Source organism: Apteryx mantelli, chromosome 3 (assembly GCF_036417845.1).
Source record: "Apteryx mantelli isolate bAptMan1 chromosome 3, bAptMan1.hap1, whole genome shotgun sequence".
Lineage (NCBI taxonomy): Eukaryota > Metazoa > Chordata > Aves > Apterygiformes > Apterygidae > Apteryx > Apteryx mantelli.
In genome coordinates, this window is record NC_089980.1 from 79,159,491 (window position 1) to 79,184,928 (window position 25,438).

At 42.6% G+C, this 25,438-nt stretch overlaps 1 protein-coding gene and 1 long non-coding RNA gene across 2 annotated transcripts in view; one reads left to right on the forward strand and one right to left on the reverse strand.

Moving 5' to 3' along the window:
* The window catches only part of LOC106498019 (uncharacterized), a 41,213-nt gene that overhangs the window by 3,442 nt on the left and 12,333 nt on the right, over window positions 1-25,438 (forward strand). The window lies entirely within an intron of this gene.
* RSPO3 (R-spondin 3) overlaps window positions 23,893-25,438 on the reverse strand; it is a 64,332-nt gene continuing 62,786 nt past the window's right edge. Inside the window, exon 5 of the mRNA XM_013959109.2 lies at window positions 23,893-24,932. Within this exon, the coding sequence (XP_013814563.1) occupies window positions 24,739-24,932 (194 nt within the window). The 3' untranslated portion in view covers window positions 23,893-24,738. The remainder of the gene's footprint in view (window positions 24,933-25,438) is intronic.

Sequence of the window (25,438 nt, forward strand, 5' to 3'; positions counted from 1 at the left end):
GTTATATCTTAGAGTTTAATTAACAAATTCACTGAAGAAAAATAGCATCCATAAGCATTGATAATGGGATGTTCAGCATAGCTTGCAAAATAACTATTTGAACATTAAAAAAGAATAGTCAAAAGTTAATGATCTGGTTACACACAGCCCCTGACCCAGAATGCATTTACACACAACCTTGTATTTGTTTACTTATTTTTGCGAGTAGTTTCACTAGATCTAGCATTGCCCATGCGAATATCTATGTGTTTAACTGCCTGCATCCTTGCAATCTTGTTAGACTGGTCCAGAGCAGAGATGAAAGTTTTTATGCTTCCTCCTGGAAAAGGGAGCAAGAATGGGTTCAAGAACATTTGAGTGCTATTAACCCCTGGGTAGATCTCCCCTGAGGAGAGGGACAAGTCTGCATTCTGTTTGAGTTCTCTGACCAACTAGTTTAAAAGTGGTATGAGCACATTGCCCTGCTGGCACCATTTATCAGGAAGAGGTAGAGTAGATGGCTAACTCTGGTAGACAGTAAATGACTGAATCTCGAATGAAGGGATGTATTTTCCTGCAGCCTAGAGTATAATACCCTTTCCTTTTGTATGCTTAATGCCTTAACTTAGGCCATTTCCTACTCATCCTATTACCTCTGGTGGTCCTGATTCTTCTGATGAGCAGGGTGCAAATCAGTTCTGTGGATTTCATAGAATGACAAGAATTAGAGGCAACAACACTATATTTTCTTTCTGGACTAGGAGGAAGAGGCAAGCAGAAGAAAGCAGAAGTTGGGGAAGGAAAGTTCAGAAAAGGATTACAATACTTTTGGGATCCAGAGTGCAGGAAGTCCAGCATTCTAATCTCTGCTCTGGCATAAGCATTACTAAATCAGTAGTCAGTTTATCTTTCTATGAGATGAGTTATAATACTTACCTATCTAACAGGGGCCTTGTGAGGATTCATTAGCTAAAATCATTTGAAGAGGGAGAGTGCAAAGTGGTAGTACTCTGCTGATGCCATAATCCTCTCCAGGTACGTAAGTGTCATCAAGGGACTCTCTGAGGAAAGCAGTTGTTTCTAAACAGCGGTCACTTACCATTTATTGTCTGCTATATATGCATGAATTTGTATCTGCTTGGATTTTCTTTACTGCTTTTTTTCTTTTTAGTTTGGTTGACAGAAGCACAAGATGAAATTCATTTGCTCAGTTTGTGGTGATGATACCCTGGGAATTGCTACATATGAGCCTTAGCTTTTGTGTGCATCGGTTCATAATTATTGGTCTCAGTGGAATTAAAGTGAGATAAAGAGTTCTGTTCCAGGGCTTGTTGTGTGAATTAGATCTCTTGGCGCACCTGTATCATTAGCTTGAAGTTTGGGGTTTTAGGTCTATTTTAATAATCCTGAAAGGTCTGTGATGTATTAATGATCTGTATATTCTTCTAAAGGGCTAAGGCAAATAGACTGCATTTTTCTGTTTTATTCCAAGTTCTCACATGAGCTGCATTTTAAAAAGTGTTCTAATTATGTGGAGCATTGAAAGCTGCGGGAAAAGAGCAATGAAATAAGGTGTTCTTATTTCTTGACTTCTGGCAGTGCTGATAAAAGTAATGAGGGGGAGGTATTAGAAACAGATAAGAAGCCTCAGATCACTATACTATGTATTTCTGAATAAGATGTTACTTTGGGCTCAGTTCTGGCCCTTGTTCATGCTGGCTAGCACTTTACTCCAGAATTACTTTCACTAAGTTCAATTAATGCATTCAAATATATGATGAGCACTTCTTCCATTGCTGTTTTTCTCTCTCCAAGGTAGTTGCGATAGGGTTCTTTAAATTCAGGTAATGGAAATGGCTACACAATTTCCATTAACTTTGAAATTTGCTCTGAAAATCTCATTTTGCATGTCTCCATTCTATGTCACCATTTGGTGTTGCTGACTTTAACTGTGTAGTGGATAATGCTGTAGGGACACGTTCACAGCTAGAATACCTCAGTGCGATTCCCTGGAATTTAGCAGACTTTCAGCTACTTATATCAGCAATGAATAATGTACAGCTTTTAAATTGCCAAGCAGGTGAATGGAAAGATGTCTGGGCTACATCCATCCCCAGTGTAAATTCCTGGATTTATACCAGGGCTGAATTTATGGCATCTGTTTACCTGGGGGCTAAAAGCTGCCCTCATTATTCATGTTGAGCAGTATGCTACAACTATATTGTTCCACTTAGCATGGATTAAATTCACTGCTGTTGTTAGAACAACTCCTTGAGTTCTAGTGAAATGACACTGAATTGCACCTGCAGCAAATTGCTCCCTATAATTTCATCCAAGATTCCTTTAGAATCAACACAGTTGAACAGTGAAACAAATCTGAATAAGACTCTAATGTCTTACAGTGAGTGGTTAGGCTAGAAAAAGTCTTCAGATATGTATGAAGGAATTCATTTACTCACTTCTGATTTATATAGCAGACTCCATAAGGCTAAAAATTTCAAAGACTAAGCAGTACACTTTATAGGAGGCATGGTGCTGTTGGTTTGAAAAAAAATTATGAACAGACTTGCACTTTCACATGTGTTTCTGTAGCATGGAAGCTATTCCTATATTTTTAAGGAACGTATGCGGTTGTTTATATCCTCACCTATACAGAGTTGTGAAGAAGCTGGATGCTTCATGCTCTTTATTCTGTGGCAAAGTTTCTGTGGTGCTCAGGCCCAGCATATTAGAAAATCTGTGTAGATTCACTTAAATTACAGAATCACAGAATCACTGAGGTTGGAAGGGACCTCTGGAGATCATCTAGTCCAACCCCCCTGCTCAAACAGGGTCACCTAGAGCACATTGCACAGGATTGCATCCAGGCGGCTTTTGAATATCTCCAGAGAAGGAGACTCCACCACCTCTCGGGGCAACCTGTTCCAGTGCTCTGTCACCCTCACAGTGAAAAAGTTTTTCCTCATGTTAAGATGGAAGTGTCTGTGTTTCAGTTTGTGCCCATTGCCTCGCGTCCTGTCGCTCGGCACCACTGAAAAGAGTCTGGCCCCATCCTCTCGACACCCTCCCTTCAGATACTTGTACACATTGATAAGATCTCCTCTCAGCCTTCTCTTCTCCAAGCTAAACAGGCCAAGCTCTCTCAGCCTTTCCTCATAAGAGAGATGCTCCAGTCCCCTAATCATCTTTGTGGCCCTTCGCTGGACTTGCTCCAGTAGTGCCACATCCCTCTTGTTCTGGGGAGCCCAGAACTGGACGCAGTACTCCAGATGTGGCCTCACCAGGGCTGAGTAGAGGGGGAGAATCACTTCCCTCGACCTGCTGGCAACACTCTTTCTGATGCAGCCCAGGATACCATTGGCCTTCTTGGCCACAAGGGCACATTGCTGCCTCATACTTAACTTGGGGTCCACCAGCACTCCCAGGTCCTTCTCAGCAGAGCTGCTTTCCAGCAGGTCAACCCCCAGCCTGTACTGGTGCATGGGGTTATTCCTCCCCAGGTGCAGGACCCTGCACTTCCCTTTGTTGAATTTCATGAGGTTCCTCTCTGCCCACCTCTCCAGCCTGTCCAAGTCTCTTTGAATGGCAGCACAGCCCTCTGGCGTATCGGCCACTCCTCCCAGTTTTGTATCATCAGCAAACTTGCTGAGTGTGCACTCTGTGCCTTCATCCAGGTCATTGATGAAGAAGTTGAACAAGACTGGACCCAGTACTGACCCCTGGGGGACACCGCTAGCTACAGGCCTCCAACTAGACTCTGTGCCACTGATCACAACTCTCTGAGCTCTGCCATTCAGCCAGGTCTCAATCCACCTCACTGTCCACTCATCCTGCCCACACTTCCTGAGCTTACCTATGAGGATGTTATGGGAGACAGTGTCAAAAGCCTTGCTGAAGTCTAGGTAGACAACATCCACTGCTCTCCCCTCATCTACCCAGCCAGTCATTCCATCATAGAAGGCTATCAGATTGGTTAGGCATGATTTCCCCTTGGTGAAGCCATGCTGACTACTCCTGATCACCTTCTTTTCCTCCACATGCGTGGAGATGGCTTCCAGGATGATCTGCTCCATCACCTTTCCAGGGATGGAGGTGAGGCTGACTGGCCTGTAGTTCCCTGGGTCCTCCTTCTTGCCCTTTTTGAAGACTGGAGTGACATTGGCTTTCTTCCAGTCCTCGGGCACCTCTCCTGTTCTCCATGACCTCTCAAAGATGATGGAGAGTGGCTTAGCAATAACATCCGCCAGCTCCCTCAGCACTCGTGGGTGCATCCCATCAGGGCCCATGGATTTGTGGGTGTCAAGTTTGCTTAAATGATCTCTAACCCACTCCTCCTCCACCAAGGGAAAGTCTTCCTCTCTCCAGACTTTCTCTCTTGCCTCCAGGGTCTGGGGTTCCTGAGGGCTGGCCTGACCAGTAAAGACTGAAGCAAAGAAGGCATTCAGTAACTCTGCCTTCTCTGCATCCTTCGTCACCAGGGCACCCACTCCATTCAGCAAAGGGCCCACATTTTCCCTAGTCTTCCTCTTGCTGCTGATGTATTTGAAGAAGCCCTTCTTGTTGTCCTTGACATCTCTAGCCAGATTTAATTCCAAACGGGCCTTAGCCTTCCTCGTCGCATCCCTGCATACTCTGACAACATTCCTATATTCCTCCCAAGTGGCCTGTCTCCCTTTCCACTTTCTGTGTACTTCCTTCTTCTGTTTGAGTTTTGCCAGGAGCTCCTTGCTCATCCATGCAGGTCTCCTACCTCCTTTGCTTGACTTCCTACTCATAGGGATGCACCGCTCTTGAGCCTGGAGGAAGTGATGTTTGAATATTAACCAACTCTCTTGAACACTCCTTCCTTCCAGGGCCCTCACCCATGGGATTCCTCCAAGTAGGTCCCTGAAGAGGCCAAAGTTTGCTCTCCTGAAGTCCAGGGTTGCGATCCTACTTGGTGCCCTGCTGCCTCCTTGCAGGATCCTGAACTCCACCATCTCATGGTCACTGCAGCCAAGGCAGCCCCCAACCTTCACATCTTCCACCAGTCCTTCTTTGTTTGTTAGTACGAGGTCCAGCAGCACACCTCTCCTTGTTGGCTCCTCCACCACCTGGGTCAAGAAGTTGTCACCAATGCTCTGCAGGAATCTCCAGGACTGTTTGTGCCTAGCTGTGTTGTCTTTCCAGCAGATATCGGGGTGGTTGAAGTCCCCCATGAGAACCAGGGCCTGGGATTGTGAGGCTACTTCCAGCTGTCTGTAGAAGGCCTCATCGACTTCCTCTTCCTGATCAGGTGGCCTGTAGTAAACACCCACAACAGTGTCACCTCTATTAGCCTGCCCTTTGATCCTTACCCATAAGCTCTCGACTCGCTCTTCATCCACCCCTAGGCACAGCTCAATACATTCCAGTTGCTCTCTCACATAAAGAGCAACTCCACCACCTCGCTTTCCTGGCCTGTCTTTCCTAAAAAGTACGTAGCCATCCATGACAGCACTCCAGTCATGCGAGCTATCCCACCATGTCTCTGTAATGGCAATGAGATCATGGCCCTGCGACCGCACACACATCTCTAGTTCTTCCTGTTTGTTCCCCAAGCTGCGTGCATTGGTGTACAGGCATTTCAGGGAGGTGATCGAGCATGCAGGTTTCCCAGGAGGGATACAAGAGGGTCCTCCATAGCCACATCCCATGCGCACTTCCCTGGCTGCATTCACCTGCTGGAGGCATCCTGACTTGAGCAGTCTTTTGCCAACTACCCTGTCACTATAACTCTCCCCTTCCCCCATCTTTCCTAGTTTAAAGCCCTCCTTACCAGGTTGGCCAACCTGTTGGCAAAGACCCGCGTGCCCCGCCTCGTGAGGTGGATCCCATCTCTCGCCATCAGTTGTCGATCTTCAAACAGGGTCCCATGGTCGTAGAAACCAAAACCCTGTTGCCAACACCAGCGGCGCAGCCAGTCGTTAACCTGGAAAGTCCGTCTCCTCCTCCTCCTTAGTACTGATGTTTTTGTTTCAGCTTGATGGGACATTGGTTAATTGTGTTGATGAAGCAATTGTTTGCATTATCTAGCTTATTATACCTCCTCACTCCCACTTCAGTTTCCAGGCTGCTCTAGAATGCCACAGGGGTATAAATTACAGAATTCTGCAAGAGGAGCAGAAAGCTTTGACAGCTCTGTAGAGGAGTATTTGAGGCTTAGGATATCTGAGCAGATGTGACAGGCAGTTTGGGATTGCTGGGTACATGTGGAAAGTGGATATTTCTGCTGAAAAGTTTGGCAGTGGTGTGTTTATTCTATGGTTTTACTTGGTATCATCAGGTTTTATTTTTCAGTGAGGTGAATGGTATCTTTCATCATTCCTGTTTGATTAGCTGAAGAGCTGCTGAATCTTCTGCAGGAGCCTGGATTCCCTGGTGTTGTTTTCTGATAAAGATTATCTTTAGCAATGGAATACAAAGCTCTTGTAGCTAAAATAAGGATGTGAGAGAGTCAGCTTTATGTAGAGCAAGAATTTATAAAGGAAAGTTCTTTAAATGGTCACCTAGTTAAAATGCAGTAGCAGTCAAGATCTGTTTGGAAAATAAGAAAGCTCATATTGAGGAGGTGCCTGGGAGGACAGTAGACTGGTGAGGAGAAGGGTAGAGAGGGAAGACTCTTATTTTAAAGTAAAGTTCAGACACATAGTCCAGTTATGGCAGCTTAACAGCTGATGCTCTCAGTTGAGCACCCAGAACTGTCTGTGTGTAAACTTTTAAACCACAAGGAGAAAGGTCAAAGCTAGGTCACACTGGATGAGATTCAATGAGCCTCAAACACATTTCAGCATCTACATGTAGGTATCTATAGATGTGCCACATGTCTAACCATCCCCTTAAGTCTGTGAAGATAGAGGTTGCATTCAGGTGCCCACATACAGGTGTCTTGTGCCTCTGGCAATGCTTTAGGGTGTTTGAGACACCCATGTGGGGCTTGCAGATATGACACAGTGCCTATGGGATGCTCATGTCCTTCTGCAGTGGTAGCTGGATGCCAGGCAAGCTACCCCAGGGCATCTCAAATGGCACTTCCTCCTGTGTTCAGTCAGCGGCACTGAGCTCGTAGTCAATATAGTTGGAAGAGTCTCTGAGTCCAATTAGCTCACCCTAAAGTAGACACTGAAGGTGGGACACAGTTGCTGTGACATGTAATGCTATTTAAGAGGGTATGTGAGAATTATGCATCGAACTTGTGGATGTGAAACAGGCCCTACAGGAGACCTATGTCCTTTTTCAAGTGGTGCCTGGAAGTCAGATGGGATGCAATAGGGAATGTAAAGTGGCCCTGGTCACCTTTGTTTAGACAACTGAATCATCCTCCAGACTTCCATAACTGTATTTACCAGTTCTCCATTGACTGTAACAGGAGTTTAAACACCTAACCTGGGCAGACACCTCCACAGAGACGCTTAGTTAGGCATTTTTCTCTTGGACTAAATAAACCTCATCCTTTCTCTCAGAACTGAAACCAACATAGGTCATGCGGAGAGACTACAACCAACCACGGCTGTGGTTCAGCTGTTGTGGCTTGGCAAGTCACCTGACTATGTGTCCAAGACCATCATTTCATAGTTGGAGTTATGCTTTTCCATCTCCACGCATGTTCATGCTGATAGAAGCCAATGATCTTAAAGGCAGCTTAAAGAGCAAAAGAGAGGGCTTCGAAAGAGAGGCTGTGGCTAACAGGGTTGATAACAGCTGCATTCCTCAGAGCTGCAAAAGCTTTTTTGTCCTGACAGGAGATCTTGAAGAATTGCATCACATGAGCTTATGCTTGTGATCTGTTTATCATATGTAATGAACTATGCATAAAAATTCCTGCAGTGTGATGGCAGTGAATCGATTGTGCAACATATACAAGGGACACTAAAGTTTTCATCTTTCCACTGCCCATCTCTGGGTCTAAAGGTGGAATAACATAGTAATAGAGTAGTTACCATAATGTTCTTTAACAATGGAAGTCTTGTTGATAGTCCAACATATTTAAATTAGAAAATTCCATTTCTCGAGGTGCAGTGAAAGACAGCATTGTTAATTGCCAGTACCCATAACTTAACAGGTAATTACAGTTATGTATGGACCATGCTCTTGTCCAATTAAACTGATTTACCCAATAATTGAAGGCTTATTGTAATATCTATACTGTGTTATTTTGGAACAATAGAAGACTGAGGCCTAAAGAGTATCCAGTGGAACAAGCTACCTCCTGCATGCCAATAAATTATCCAGTTACTGTTACAAACAAGAGGCATTGTGTTCTGCCAGACTTACAACAAAGAAAACATCTATCTGGTCTGTGCATTGAAGAACAATAATCTGTATTTCCAAAATTAAAACTGTAATTAAACTATTACTATGAGTCCACAAAACAAAAATGATGAAAATTATAGTGTTAGGTCCCTCTGACTCTCAGATTCCCAGTTAGCATCCCCTGAACCAGTGGTCCAGATTTTTCTCCATAAGGATACCTTTGCATGGCTGTATTGGTTATGGAGGTATCACCCCATGGACCAGCTGGCACAAAGTCCCTGTAACACTTCTCTTATCACCCGCCTGCCAAGCAAGGAGTTGCCAGGGCAGACAAAGTCTAGTTGGGATATTCCTCAAATATTTTGGTATGTCACATAGGCTCTGTTTGTTACTGGAACACAAAAAACTATACAGCAGCCCCCTGACGGCTGAAAAGTTGTCACAGTTTTTGTTTTGTTTTGTTTTGTTTTTTTGAGCTAAAAGTGCTTAATGCTCTTCTTCAAGGTTGCATTTTACTCTCCTTTGGTTGCAGCTGGGAGTCTGAATCATTGTGTCAAACAGAATTGTGGAAAATAGAGTAAAAAGAGTCTACATGATCTTTCAAGGTCTCTGCCACAAAGCAGGCCCTCTAAATTACATTTGAGAATATACAGATATGTGTGTGTTTATTTATCCATATTCTTCCTGTCAGATGTGAAGACCAAGATCATCATAAATCTTACATTTTATACATGTAATTAAATATGTCATTGAGTTTAAAATGAAGCCATTGTTGAGATCATCTGGACACAGTGGCAAATAATAAAAGTTAGTAAGAAATCCCTTGGTAGGTCCTTAGTATCCTTTAAGCTGCTTCCATGGAAAATAAACCTGAGTGAAAACACTCCGTAACTAAGGGGTTTGCTGTGTTATCCAAGATGGCTGACTGCAAAAAGAACTTCGAGTTTTGAAATACAAAACTGCAATGAGTTAGAAAAAATACAGAGAGCAACCTTAATTTAGCATGACTCGCACAGATCTTACCCCATTTTTAAGGCTGAAACTGATTGACCAAAGAGTCTGGAATATACTGGGTGGTAGGGTCAGAAAAAACAAGGTGACTAGGTTTTTCTTTGCAATAGAAACTTTCAGGGAGAAGCTGTGATCTTTTCAGAGTGCTGTGAAAAGTCAGCTATTGCTCAAATGCATAAACTCATCTATCCCTCAGCTCCACTGTCTCAGACTAGCACTGTACATTGCCAAAATCTGTAAGCCTTCACAGTGAGTTGTGAAGAATACAACCTTGAAACCAAGGGCCAGCTTCCTAAACGTAGCTAGGCCCTTTTCTGCCTCCTGTGGCTCTTCTGAAGTGGCTGCTTTAACCACTGACTTCCTCAAAATTGCTCCCTTACTTGTGCCTAGATGTCACCAGTTCTCCAGCCACATCAGTTTCTGTGCTGCACATCTATGCTTCTGCTGGTAAGCATGTGTAACACTGCTTTAGCGCAGAGGCCATCCAAGAGATCCTGAAACAAGTTTTTTAAAGTAAATGTTCCTTTACTTTCCAGCCATGTGATCCTAATTCCTTTAGTAGGAGCTCTGATCTGCTCAGACCTCCACTCTGAACTGGGCCACTCAGCTGTGAACCTTGCTTTCCAGTAGTCCAGTGAAAAGCCACTCTCCAGGATCTTGGTATTTGGAGGAGAGGTCTTTCCCTATCCCTTTGCATGTCTTTTTTTTTGACTTCCAGGTCACAAGATATGCATGAAATGACACACCTGCTTGGATAGATATAGGTATTGATGCACCCAGCTAGGGATTTAATCCCCAAATTTCCTTTGCTTTTTAAATCTGACTGCATTAGGCAGCTCCGTGCCCTGCTTTCTGAGGATCCCTATAGGGACCTAGCTTTCATGATGCACTGTGTGGGGGAATAGCTTGGCATTGAAAAGTGCCCTACATGACAGGGGTGCAAGGAGTTGAGAGTTGTAATCTAGCCTCCAGGCTTTCAAAAGATCCAGAACAGTCCTTCGTTTTCACTAAATTTAGATATAATGCATGTATGTATATCTTAAGATGGCAGAATCAACAGTTCTTAAAATTTCATCTGTCTTCCTGAAGAGCTGCTGGAGCAATGATTTAGGCTCCCTCTGCTGGCTCTTCCCTGGCCGGCACAATTGCTATAGCAACTCTCGGGGCTGCATGTGCTGCTGGCACGAGCCTATGTGTATGGGAGTCAGATAGGGTGGCAATGCGTGTATCGCACAAGCTAAGTAGAGATAAGCTGATTCGGGCATTTAAGGGGTCCTCCAAAGAGTGATCTCCTGTTGCTGAACGCGGTGTTTCTGACAAAAGGGGATAGGTTTGTGTGTACCGTTTGGGAGGGTGCTGTTCTTCCGAGCAGTGTCTTGCAAGTGCAGTGTAAAGCTACAATCTATCACTGATCCCATGATAAGTTTTCAGTATGGAAATAATATTGTCCTACCAAAGGTTTAAAGAATCACAAATCAGTTGTCTGTGCCCTTCCTCTCTCCCACCACCCCCCAAATCATGAAACAGAATTAAAAATTGTAAGTTCAGAAAGTAAAACAAGACACTCAATGAACACCAAAAATAAGGAAGCCTGTTCTCCTTTGGAGTCATGTGTTTTGACCCCAGCCCTTTCCTTGTACCCCCCGTGACCCTTCCTCTGCTGCATGTTCCCCACAACACCCCTTTCCAGACAGATCTACAGCTCTGTATGCACTGACTGGCAGGCCAGGATGTGTCTGTCAAATGTTTAGCATACACAAACTTAATTTTCTTGGGGACTTATTCAAATCATGGTGAAACTGGCCAGCAAGCTGAAAAGTTATTGGGGCAACTAACTGACAGATGGCTATCGTGACAGCATAAGTTTTGTTCCCTTAAGAAAGGAGGTTTTATAAAGGTTATGGGTTTTTTTTTAATTTCTCTTCTGAATTTGGAGGCTTTAATGTTCATTGAGTCACTGGGAAACAGAGAGGGTTAATTTTGTTTGGAAAAAAGCAGGAAAAGCTGTGATTCCTATCTAAATATGAATATGGGAGCTAGGAATGCAAGCACTGCCTATTCTGAGAGAGGTTAAAATTATAAACTGGCTACAGATGGGATGGAAGTGAAATTTTAGTGTTACCTACCTAAATTACTGAGTGTTTGCTATATGTTAGATTTTTCATCACTTCCTGCCTTCAGTGAGCCCTGTTGTTTATTATTTTCAAAAAGGAGATAGGTAAGTTTTATATATATAAAGAAGGAATCTTTAGTTCTTTTTCCTTCAGCTGTCCTCTAAATGATTGCAATTCATGGTCATATCCTTCTCATCCTCGGTGTTGCTGTATATCTGTTATCCTCTTTATAGGTTCAGTTAGATGTGGGAAAATCTTAACAAAACATGGTTAGAAGAAACATTAAGAGATAATGTAATCCATCCCTCTAATCTGATGGAGGACCACCTACACCTCTATTGTTTAATAGCTGTTTTTCTAACTTGTATTTATAGAGGTTTATTGACAGAGGCTCCACAGTTTCCTTATGCAGTCATTTTCACTGGCTCACCAAATTTGCCATTAGGTACTGTTTTTTAATGTCTCACCTGGATATCCCTTCCTACAGTTTAAAAGCATAATTTCTATCCTGTTCATCTTGTGCCTGATGAACAACCACTGTTATATACTTGAAGAATGTTAATGTGCCATCTTATCTTCTCTTGACTAACACTCCAGATCCCTGAATCTTTCCTCACAGATCATTTTTCTGGATGTCTGACTGTTCTCATTACTCTTATCTGAGCTATTTCCAGTTGAACCACCTCTTTCTTGAACTGTGGTGCCTTAACAGGACACTGTACTTCAACTGAGACTTTTAGCAGTGCTGAGCAGAACAGAAGTGCTTCACATACCTTGCAGGCTATATCCCTGCTTGAGTGTCCCAGTATGATGTTCGCTTTCTTCCCGACTTCATGACAGTCTTGCTTCCAGTTCATCTGTGATTTACCATTGCTGCCTAAGTGGCCTTTTCTCATTCTTCTGTGTATTTGGATAGTTCTGCCTGAGTGCAGTGCTCTGTATTCTCCCTTTTGAATATCATCTTGCTGCTTCACAGAGGCCCATGGGAACCTTCTCAGCCTTTGGCTGGAGACTTTTCAGACTTGTGCTCAACTGAGCAAAGAGACTGCATGTGCTTCAAACCAGCCAAACACTGTGGAAGTGGTAAAGTATCCTTGGTGTCTTTTCACGGCTTAGCAGCAGAGCTCATACAACAGAGCATGTGTTTGTGCTGACAGCTTCATGTGGAATTATAAGTCATCATTATAGCTTACACAAAAAGTGGTACGCAAAGGAATGTTAACCACAGATCTGTGTTACTGTGTTAAAAAATCAAGTTAAAAGGTGTTTAAGAAATCATGCAAGGGTGCCAATGCATCCTCTAAATAAGCCTCTATATCAAGATGCTTTGCACTGCCTGTTGCCTTATAATGTGCAAAGAATGTGCACTTTTCAAATTAATATTGAAATTCCTCATGATACGGTCAACCATTTTTCAAAATGTGGCAGTTATTGCTCTCCCCCAGGGGGAGATAGCTGAAGGATGAGGAGGATGTTTTTGCAGCTCCAACTCTTGGTAGTAAATAATACAATGTGTGGTGCTGTTAATGTGATTTTTTATGAAGTAACATTTCAGTAAAAGCTGGTTACAAAACAGACTAAGTAGGATTTATAGTCCTGAAATTATGACTATCCAGCATTCCTCTCCAATGACTTATTTATTCTCGTAGTCAGAAAACAAAGCTTACTATATTGAAAAATAGTTGATACTTCTTTAATTACATCTTAGGTACAATGTGGACATTGTGCTCTTTAACCACCTACTGTCAGTAACTAAAGTGCAGTGGACCTGCATTTTCTAATGTATGAAATTGCTCCTAGGATTCTGCAGGACCCATGAGAAAATTGCAAGGAATTCTTGCTTATCCCTGAGCAAGTGTTTCTTAGTTGAATTAAAATTCTAGGTTTTTCTTAAAACTTCATTCTTAAGATCTTAATATAAGATGCCCCCCAATGGTGTACCAAAATCTCAGCTTAAGGTGCCCAGCTGACTTTTAAATACTTACTTTTAATTATCATTCTTTTCTTTCGCCTGGGATTAATTTTGAATATGTAAGTCTCAGGGAGCATTTGCTTAAGAATTTATCTTATGTTGATATTTCTCCATTTTATAAAAAAAGCAAAACTAACCAAAACAAGAAATTGATCTCTCAAGTAAAATTTCCACTAGCATGAATATACTTTGTTTTCTTTTCTCTTTCCATCTAAGCAGCAAGCCCAGTATGTCTAGACTTCAGTAATGCATTAGACACAGCAAATATAAGGTTGTAGGAAACAGGATATGAGAAAAAAACACAGATGAGAGTTGCTAATTATATCATTTTGATGTACTACTGGAGCTCAGATACACCAATGATAAATAAGGTAAAAAAGCTCATATAAAGTAGAATATTGTCTTGTATTAAAATCGTCTGGAATGCTATCAACAAAAGATACCCCAAAGAAGATTCGTGAGGAATAGCTCAGCCCTCACTATTTTAATTAACAATAATGTAAACAACATCATTAACATTCGGGAAGAATGTTCAGTTATTACAGATCCCATTAGGAAATTAGCTGAGCATCAGTGGGGAGGAGAATGATACAGAAATAACACAGTATATTACAAACGTAGCAATGGGCCAAACAAGTAGCCTAAGAGGTCAGGCTGTGCTTTTGGGTTTCATTTGGGGAATAACAACAAGTCTCTGAGATGGAATGCTCCCTCCCAGGCTTTCAGGGTGTTTAGAGCAATAATGGTCCCTCATCTAATGTGTTTCCTTTTTTAGAAGAGTGTGATCCAAAACTCCATCTCTCCCAGTCCTTCCTTCCTTGTCCCTCATGCACATGCACATGGGGTTTCGAAATCATGCAGTTGCATTCTTAACAGAATTCAGTTGGTTATTCAACATATGGCTCATCTACTGAACAGAAGGTGTCAGGGACAGTGCTAGTGGGTAGAAGTGTTTTTTTAGAAAGAATTAGCTAGAATCTGGAAAAAATGCAAGCTCATCACACTCAGGGAATAATCACACAAAGTTTTGCTCTTGAGGGGAAGGGGGACACTGGAAAAGCAGTAATATCTCGGATACTGTTAGTGAATAGCATGACAGGAAGACACAAGGCATCTGACACAGGCATTATCACCAAATGTATCAGAATTGTGTACTTTGGCTGCTATTCAAGTAATCTCCTGGTTTAAAAACAGGTTGAATCACAGAATCACAGAATGGTTGAGGTTGGAAGGGACCTCTGGAAATCGTCTTAAGTCCAACCCCCCTGCTCAGGCAGGGTCACCTAGAGCGTGTTGCACAGGATTGCGTCCAGGCGTGTTTTGAATATCTCCAGACAAGGAGACTCCACAACCTCTCTGGGCAACCTGTTCCAGTGCTCTGTCACCCTCACAGTAAAGAAGTTTCTCCTCATGTTCAGATGGAATTGTCTGTGTTTCAGTTTGTGCCCGTTGCCTCTTGTCCTGTCGCTGGGCACCACTGAAAAGAGTCTGGCCTCATCCTCTTGACACCCTCCCTTAAGATATTTGTACACATTAATAAGATCTCCTCTCAGCCTTCTCTTCTCCAGGCTAAACAGGCCAAGCTCTCTCAGCCTTCCCTCATAAGAGAGATGCTCCAGTCCCCTAATCATCTTTGTAGCCCTTCGCTGGACTTGCTCCAGTAGTGCCACATCCCTCTTGTACTGGGGAGCCCAGAACTGGACGCAGTACTCCAGATGTGGCCTCCCCAGGGCTGAGTAGAGGGGGAGAATCACCTCCCTCGACCTGCTGGCAACACTCTTTCTGATGCAGCCCAGGATACCATTGGCCTTCTTGGCCACAAGGGCACATTGCTGCCTCATACTTAACTTGGTGTCCACCAGCACTCCCAGGTCCTTCTCAGCAGAGCTGCTTTCCAGCAGGTCAACCCCCAACCTGTACTGGTGCCTGGGGTTGTTCCTCCCTAGGTGCAGGACCCTGCACTTGCCTTTGTTGAACTTCATGAGGTTCCTCTCCACCCACCTCTCCAGCCTGTCCAGGTCTCTCTGAATGGCAGCACAGCCCTCTGGTGTATCAGCCACTCCTCCCAGTTTTGTATCGTCAGCAAACTTGCTGAGGGTGCACTCTGTCCCTTCATCCAGGTCACTGATGAAGAAGTTGAACAAGACTGGACCCAGTACTGACCCCCGGGGGACACCGCTAGCTACAGGCCTCCAACTAGACTGCACCGCTGATCACAACTCTCTGAGCTCTGCCATTCAGGCAGTTCTCAATCCACCTCACTGTCCACTCATCCTGCCCACACTTCCTGAGCTTACCTATGAGGATGTTATGGGAGACAGTGTCAAAAGCCTTGCTGAAGTCAAGGTAGACAACATCCACTGCTCTCCCCTCATCTACCCAGCCAGTCATTCCATCATAGAAGGCTATCAGATTGGTTAAGCATGATTTCCCCTTGGTGAAGCCATGCTGACTACTCCTGATCACTTTCTTGTCCTCCACATGCTTGGAGATGGCCTCCAGGATGAGCTGCTCCATCACCTTTCCAGGGATGCAGGTGAGGCTGACTGGCCTGTAGTTCCCTGGGTCCTCCTTCTTGCCCTTTTTGAAGACTGGAGTGACACTGGCTTTCTTCCAGTCCTCAGGCACCTCTCCTGTTCTCCATGACCTTTCAAAGATGATGGAGAGTGGCCTAACAATAACATCCGCCAGCTCCCTCAGCACTCGTGGGTGCATCCCATCAGGGCCCATGGACTTGTGGGTGTCAAGTTTGCTTAAATGATCTCTAACCCGATCCTCCTTGACCAAGGGAAAGTCTTCCTTCCTCCAGACTTTCTCTCTTGCCTCCAGGGTCTGGGATTCCTGCGGGGTGGCCTTAGCAGTAAAGACTGAAGCAAAGAAGGCATTCAGTAACTCTGCCTTCTCTGTATCCTTTGTCACCAGGGCACCCACCCCATTCAGCAAAGGGCCCACATTTTCCCTAGTCTTCCTTTTGCTACTGAGGTATTTGAAGAAGCCCTTCTTGTTGTCCTTGACATCTCTTGCCAGATTTAATTCCAAATGGGCCTTAGCCTTCCTTGTCACATCCCTGCATACTCTGACAATATTCCTTTATTTCTCCCAAGTGGCCTGTCCCCCTTTCCACTTTCTGTGTACTTCCTTCTTCTGTTTGAGTTTTGCCAGGAGCTTCTTGTTCATCCATGCAGGTGTCCTGCCCCCTTTGCTTGACTTCTTACTCATAGGGATGCACTGATCTTGAGCTTGGAGGAAGTGATCCTCTTCCTGATCAGGTGGCCTGTAGTGAACACCCACAACAGTGTCACCCATGCTAGCCTGCCCTTTAATCCTTACCCATAAGCTCTCGACTTGCTCTTCATCCACCCCTAGGCAGAGCTCGATACATTCCAGTTGCTCTCTCACGTAAAGAGCAACTCCACCACCTTGCCTTCCTGACCTGTCTTTCCTAAAAAACACGTAGCCATCCATGACAGCATTCCAGTCATGCGAGCTATCCCACCATGTCTCTGTAATTGCAATGAAATCATGGCCCTGCAACCACACTCAGATCTCTAGTTCTTCCTGTTTGTTCCCCATGCTGTGTGCATTGGTGTACAGGCATTTCAGAGAGAATGGGAGGCTGTTGCCCAGCTGTTGGATCTCTTGCTGGCAGAATGAGATGCTTTCATTATCACCTAGCAGAGAGATGTGAAGGAATAAAATAGGTGTGTATGCAGTGTTCGCATGCAGCAGGGTTCTGCTCATAAGGCAACAGAAATCTGCTCATGTGCTACCTTACTAACTACCTCCCCTAGTAAAGAAGTGGAAGTCCTGAAGATGAATATAGCATTCACTTGATAGTTCCTTTGATATCTAGAAGGCTAATTCAGAACTAACAGTGGGGAGAAAGGGGTGGTAAAAGAGTGACTTTTGTTTTATGTATTGTTTTGGACATGACTTTTCCAATAGCTAGCAGTGTTATGCTGATATATGTCAGTGTCATTTGGAGATAATTTAGCAATTTTTGGTCCCCTCCCACTGTCTGAAACTATGCATCTTGTTTCCAGAGAACAGAATTATTGGAGTAGCTATATGACAAATTTTGTTGTTATTTACTCACTGGAGGTTTCTTTTATGAACGAAGCGTCACAGTACAAAATAAATTCCTTTATCATTTTGAACTATACTTTTGCTGTAAGATGTTTTTGGAAGATTGTACCATTGTTCAACCGTGACAGCAGAATCAAACAATATGCCATTTCTTATAAGAAAGAAACATAGCCATAAGCAGGATATGATGGCTTGACTATGAAATTTTATCCACATTTTCCTTATTCTTAGAAGCCTATTTTATGCACTGATATGCACTTATACAGTGAATTGATAATATAATAAGGATCAAATCATTTGTGAAACTAATTAGTATATTTTGCGATGTAGCATAAGGTAGAAACAAGATCTGCCCTCCTATTTTTCAGTCACAAAAAACAAATTACAAAAGCAGTTCCTTAATCTCATGCTCTGGGAGGATACTTGTTTTACTAGTAGAGATACTGGTTGCTGTACTAGTTCCCCTGGAAAATGGCTGTACCAACATTGTAGATCTTTGTTAACCTGCTTAGCCATGGGTAAGTTGGCATAGACCATTAACCAGGAATGCTTTTACTACCAGTAGAGATTATTTATTGCACAGATTAAATAATAGTGACAGTATTTTTTCAGATTTTTGTTTGTCTGTAGCCAGCCATCCTTCTATTCCCGTCTTTGGGTTATTTTGTCTCTTCTCTGGTTTCCTTCTATAAGCAGATCAAAAACTAAATGAATTGAAACCTGTTGGTTTTGTTCTGGGACCATTCCCTTTATTCACTTTATACAGGAAAAAATAGTTGCTCTTGCTATTTTAATTTTGTTCACGTCACCCTTTTAGAGGTGACGGACCAGCTGACAACTCTTTTCCCTCCTATCTTGGTTTTATTGCATCTTATTTTTGTGGTACCTGCAGATCTTTTTTTGCCTCCACAGTGCTGATTACTGAAACAGTTGTGCTGGCAATTTTATTCAAGAAAGGCTATCCACCCTACCTGCCTTCCCCCAAGCTGAGACTCCTTGATTGCAAGCGTTTGGTAGAAAACTGTTTCATTTCACTGTGCCTCATGGCCTTCACAAGAAGAAAAAAGTTGAAGCAATGTAAGCAAGAGAGAGATGTGAAAAGAAGGAAGAAGAATGAGGTCACTCAGGAGCCAAATGTGGAGAGATTTCTCATTCAGGTACCAGTTAGATTTATCTATGAGTATACCCAAGAAAGAAGATGGATTAGAAGAAGGAGGGGAGCTCAGGTAGTGAAGAAGGGGGAAGCAAGGGACATGTAAGAGGAAAATAGGAGAGGAAGGAAAAAAGGAACAAGAACAGAGGTGAAGGTGAGACAGCTCTTCCCTTCCCCTCTCCCTTCCCTTCCCTTCCCTTCCCCTTCCCCTTCCCCTTCCCCTTTCCCTTTCCCTTTCCCTTTCCCTTTCCCTTTCCTCTTTTTTTTTTTTGTGACCACAATTACCAGAGCTTCAAAATTCAGTTGGAGACAGGAAAATCATAAGGCATGCATATATAACCAAAAAAATGCCAGGAGAATGATTAAACCCAAACCCAAAACAAATCTGTTTATAGGGTGTATGTGAGTTAAGCAGGATGGAGTAATTTAGATGCATGCACAGTATAAGTGGAGACCTGCATATGTATTGAGAAAGCAAGGCTGAAAGAAATATGCCTTTTATATTAACCTTTCCAAGAACAGCCCAGGTTCGATGTGGTAAGGCTGAGACCAAAACAGCCACAAGGAACTGAAATACATTTTAGACTACTAGGAAATATTTAGTAAATTCTAAAAGGGAACTCCATGTGGCAAAATTCAAAGATCCTTAAAGGTCAAATTTGTTGCTGACATATGTGTGGTCATTCTCAGCTTTACATCTAAAGAGACAAGAGGGTTAACAAATGTTCCTCAGGCAAGATGCACGTCCAAACAGCCTTCTGCAGGAGTGCAGGGAGTTTATTTTTAAGACTTTGAATGACTGTCTTGAGTATGAGGGATTGATATGAATGTTATTAGTAAATTGAAATGCACTAGAGAATGGTATCAACACACTTCATTCACCCGTGAAAAACAAATTTCTCTGGCAAACTGATCAATATGTACTGGTGTTTCTCAAAGGCAAATGCAATTAACATTCTAGATCTGAAAAAAACAGACCTAATTCCACTAGGAATATAACAGCTAAATTAGGAGAGAAAGATGTAAGGGAAAGACAGCTTAATGTGATGGTGAACAAACATGCTGACTTAACTCTTGTTTAAATTATGCCAATTTATCACAAAATACCAGGTACGATCTAATCCCCCTTTAACAAGAGGCCATATAGGAGAATTGTTTGAAGATGTGTAGTTGCAGAGTACGCTTGCTGCATAAAAATGCAAGCTCTCTACTATGTAAGCTTTGTGCTAAGTTATGACAATGAAGTAGCAGATCTGAGCCTGAAAATGTGACAGTACCACCCAAGCTTTCCCTGTTGTATTTAAGCCAGCCTAAAACTACAGTTTTAATTGCTGCTTGCAGAATATCACTGTAAAGGGTGACTCCCATAATCAGCTGTCAGATCATGCTGTGCAGATTTTTTTTAATCTGTGTGATTTCATGTGAACCGTGCAAACAAAACCCAGTGCCACCTCTAAAAATAACACCAATGCATAGCAATTAAGTACACGAGTCATTGTGCATTCATGCTGCATCATAAAGTTAAGCCTTCAAAAGGTTTCAGAACTTAAAACCACAGAAACAAGACTGGCTAAAATCAATGGCAGTGTGACTCATGAGGGCTACAGAAGAATACTTCTGAATTAATAACAATGTTCATGTTCTGGTTTCCCATTAGCATAGCAACCACAAGTATCCAGAGGTGGTTGGTAGAGGGTATGCCCCAAGACTTCATTGCGAGGGATGACTGATTCCTTGCTACCGATGGAACAGGCGAACTTTCTATTGCTGCTTTGCTACAGGATATATCAAAACCTGGCTAAGTGTTGTGTCGTTTGTTTAGTGTATAGATCAGCCTGGCAACTCTTTGTTATGGTGGTGGCTCTGAATAGAGCTGCTGGGACAATTTGATGAAGGGTTTGTTCAGCAGTCAGAGCTTCAACTGTTTATGATTCCTTAATGCTGGATTCCCTTATCCAGGTCTTCACTAAAATAGATCCAGGTGAGAAAACCATTTGCAGGTTGGTTAGGTAAATCTGAAATTCTGTTATTTGGGTCACAGCACTTGCCTCTTTGCATTTTTCTGCCTCCTTGTTACTGGTTATAATTCCCTGAACGAATAACTGTCAGAAATAGCACCTCATTTGTGTTTATCTGCTAAATATAACTTTGTGTATTATTTCCAGAATTATCCTGTAATATTTAACACACTGTGAAATAGTCTGACAATTAACACCTGTTTAACTTAGCTCCTATTTTGAAAAATGTTGTTTGTAATCATTTTTAGGGTGCTACCCTGAAAATTACTTAAAATTGACTCTAAAAGGATTTGAGGCATTTTGTGACCAGGAAACAATCATCAGTAAAGGAGTTTCACACAGATTTATCCACAGTTACTTGCAGAACTTAATTAGATCTTCTCCAGTAAGGTTGTATGACTCACCATTAGATCTTACTGAACTTGCAACATCATTGACTCCCATTTTACATATTTATTGCTTGATGGGCAATAAATGTCATTGCAATATATTTGACCTGTGAAGATCCATATTCTTCTTCAGTTTCTTGGGAGTCCAATGGAGTAGTTTACCTTCAAACAGTGTAGTCTACTTTCAGTGCCAGGACTGGAGATACTTTTAGTTGCCCAGATGAGTTGGGTGAACATTTTACTGCTTCACCATGGCTACAAGAAATATTATCAAACATTATCTTGTGTAGGAGGGAATAACATGACAGCAGCTTCCTTGATCATTTCCAGGAAGAGTTGTATCATGGTTTTCAGGTACTATTGCTATGAGTTATAATTGCCACAAGCCAAATTCCTTTTACATTTTTATCCCTTGCTGAAAGGTCATGGTATTCCAAGTCCTGTTCTTGGTAAGACAAACCATGTTTCTTGTCACTACCAGTTGCGTAAGAAGGGAGAGGCACACTGGAGTTTGTAATAAAGGTTTATATAGCAGTGTATAACAAAGCTCCCATTTGTTTCCTGAATTCTCTTGTTTTTGCTTCACCCTCTTTTTTCTTTCAGTCTGTTGCTTCTGAGCTACTACTTTTCCAGCCTTCTATTTTTGCCAGATAAATGGCATTACCTTGGCTTCTTCAAACAATGTAGCAGGGAATTACTGAGATCAGGGAGATTCTTGGTTTAGCTCCTTGTTTTGCTCTGTTTCCTCTTTATAATTCCCCTCAGAATGCTCTTGTTTATTTTTGTAGATTTTGCTTGTGCTATTATCAAGAGCCATTCTCCCATCTGTAACCCCTTTGCCATTTAACTTCTATATTTAATTAAGAAAGGGAAAAGACATGATCCTACTGGTCATTAAGAGTTGCATCCAGTGCACACAAAGCTCCCCCTGGGTTCAGTTATACATATGGTCCATCTGATGGTCTAATTTGCTGAATCCAGCTAGGGCCAACATCCAGGAGGAATGGCTGTTTGAGAAGTAAATTCTTCCTGAGCAGTTGAATATCCCCTTCTGCCCACCAGAACCCCAGAGATGGGTTACTGCAGCTGCGGGGGAGAATTTGTAGCACTGAATGACTCTCTCTTGTGGTGCCAACTCCTCCCAGCACAGAAGCACCACTTGCACTTCATCTTTTGGTGGCAACGTCTGAGTCAAGCAGCAGCAGGATTTCTTCTTTCCTCTCCCTGCCTCCCCTCAGCATCACCTGGAACCTCAGGGCTAAGCATTTGTCCTATGCCCTCCGCTTCTCTGACACCAACATCTCCATGATTGGTGCTGCCAGGAGGGAAGGTGCTGGTGGAGGAAGATAACTGCTGCTGCTTGGGGAAGGTAGTGGAGACAAACCAGTTCGCTGTGGAGGAGGGTGTAGATAATTTGCTTGAATGGGGATGGAGCTGAGAAGCCACAGATAGCCACCCCCACTCAAGTTTCCCACTGCTAGGTACCTCTTACAGGCATTCAGCACACCCTCCTTTTCTCTCTCATCTGTTCAGATGCCACTCTATGTGATGAGTATTGCATGTGCATGACACTCATCTCTAAAATTCAGCCTTTAGCTTTTAGCATTTACTTCTCACCAGCAAAAATACAACACGTACATTGGGACTGATTATACAAAGTTTTGACTAATTCTCTTGAAAGATGGAACCAAGCACCATGGAAACCTTGAATACCCATGTTATTAGATTATTATATCTGTACACATATCATTAAGAGACAAAGTTCTTACAAAGATAAAAGGAATTTAAGGAATCCTACAAAGATGTAGGAAACTATCCTGCATCACCAGCTGGGTGATTAGGATCTTCCTCCAAAAGTCACAGAAGCCTGTCCCTCAGGCTTCATGTTGGGTAGACTCTTTTTTAAGGTCCAAGATAGACTGTCTAGTCAAAAGCATTGTGAGAATCCAAAGTTGGGAATAGAGACAGGAGCTGGCTAGGAACACTTGCCTGTCACATAATCTGGACCACATTCCACGCTAGGCAGGCTCTTATTCCCTACAAAATCTACACTTGGAAAATGCTTTGACAAGTCAGACAATAAGCCAGAAATTTGGATGTTTGCCTCAAGCAGTGGTAAAATAAAGTCCCAAATCCCCGCTCTGAGTGGTCCAAGTGTTTACTGTGGAGCTGTCTTGGCCCCTCAGCCTGCATTTATATTGTCTATATGGAGCATAATATGTCCTCTAGTCTAGATAGCCTCTGGGAGGGAGCTAAATTCCCATGCGGGAGCTATTTGGGTCTCTCCAGGTGGAAACAAACTAAAACATGTGCAGTCTGGACAACAGGGAGACAAGAGCCTTAAAGCCAGCTATAAGCAAGTAAAGCTGATAACAGAGACATGTCCTTAAATCTGTTTTTCAGCAAAGAGTAGCAAAAGGGCTCCATTTTATCCTGATGTGACATAGCAACAAATGGCATGTCTGTATCATAGCAGAAGTGTAACATATCAAATGGCAGCAAAGCAATTGCTATGAGTTGGTTTCTCAACATTTTGCTGTAAAGGTGAAATCCATTTCTGAGCAGAGAGGCAGCATATATCTTAGCCTGTGCATCACTCATGGGTCACTAAAATAGCTACAATGGTATCAGAGATGTTTTCCTGACTGAAGAGTGGGAGTTTTCACCTCTACTGTGTCAGAGAGAAGAACTAGGACAAGAATTTGAATAAAGTTGGACAAGAATTTGTAAATTCTACTTATGATTAGTTTTATTAATGTGAATTCTCTTTCACTAGATACACATTGTGAATGAAATTGTGTCCGTTTCTCTCTGTGGTGTTTAGGAAGCTAGAAAAAATGTTGTTTTTTCCCCCGCTAAAAAAAGGAAAAAAAAAAAGACTGAAAAACACATGCATGGTCTTTTTTCTGTTTTTTATTAACTCAACATTGTCTCCTACAAATACGATTTGTCATTCACCAGAAGATTTGAAATGTAGACTTAAGTTACACATAGGTATAAAAAGCATAGAACAGCACACACTGTACCACTGTTTAGACCAGAAAACATTGTCCCACAGATAAGAGCGTATACAAGCTCAGCACCATTACTCTTTCTACCTCGAGGATTCAGTCTTCAAAGCTGCAGATGTTTCTGCTTCTTTTCCCTTAGCTTTTGAAGCCCTGCAGGCTTTCCCCTGGTGTTTCTCACCCAAGTCTGGAACGTGGACCAGGGACCCACAGGGCAGTTGCATTCTGCTTCACCACCGGTTATAAAACCTTGGATTCCTACTGGCTCTTGAGAAATGTTTTCCTCCTTCTCTTTGTATTTATGTACAATATATGAAGGGATACTGCGTTTTTGATTTAGACATATCTCTTGCCTCATACTTAAACAATAACTTGAAAAATATTTTACAAAGAAAAAGAACATTGTTCATCTGAATGTCATTCATTATTATATTGCTATATTTTATACCCTATTATTAATATATACAAAATTTCTTAATTACCTTTTACAGATGCATGGAAGCATATAATATAACAGTTTTAAAGTATCCCATTTTTAGATTTTTTTTCTTGGCTCATGTCAATCTCTTTAATAAACTATGGTTGCTTGGAGAATATAGGAAATATTTGGAATGTTGTTTAAAGTTTAATAATAACTGGTAGCATTGTCCATTTGCGGCCTGAATGGTTGGAGCACCTGTCAGGGCGATCTGGTAGAGATAGCAGCATCATAAGACTCAAACAATCATGGAAGGCTGTTAATGTGCAGTGTCGACGGGTGCCATGTTTGGTTCTTTATTTGGGGCTTTTCTTTTCTTCGGCTGCGTTTTGTTTTTGTTTTCCCTCTGTTCTCGGTTTTGTCTTCGGGCTGCTCGCCCTTTGTTTTCCTGTTTTGTCTCCTTACTTTCTTCTTTGTTGGACTTTTTTCTTTTCTCCTCCCTATTTTTTTTCCCTGAAATGAAAACAGTGGCATGTTAGAAGATGTTGCTCAGGCTGTTGAAATGTCTGACTCTCTTGCTTTGCCGCAGCCTGTAAACCTGCCCTGGATTAGCACCTCCAGTTAGAAACCAAACACTAGTGCTAGTGTTTGGTAGTGTCCAACTCTTCATCAGACTGCTAAATATGGCCACTGGACTAACACCTCGTCAATCTGACTCTAAGCAAATAGCTAAGACCTCCCTGGGCAGTCTTGGGGTTTTAGAGCTGGTATAAATATCTCACACACTAATTGCCACTCTCCCACAGCCGGGGCACAGCTCCATGTACTCCACCAAAGCACAACTGGTTTGGGGAATTCTGTGGCCTAAGCCAGAGAGCTTTAACTATTGACTGCTCTAACTTTAACTTGGGCCAGGAGCCAGAGCAAATGGTGTGAGAGTATGGGAAGAAATTAGCCCTCTTGTTACTCCTCTATCACTGCAGATGCTCAGCATCTAAGTCTTTTAAAATTCCCCCTTC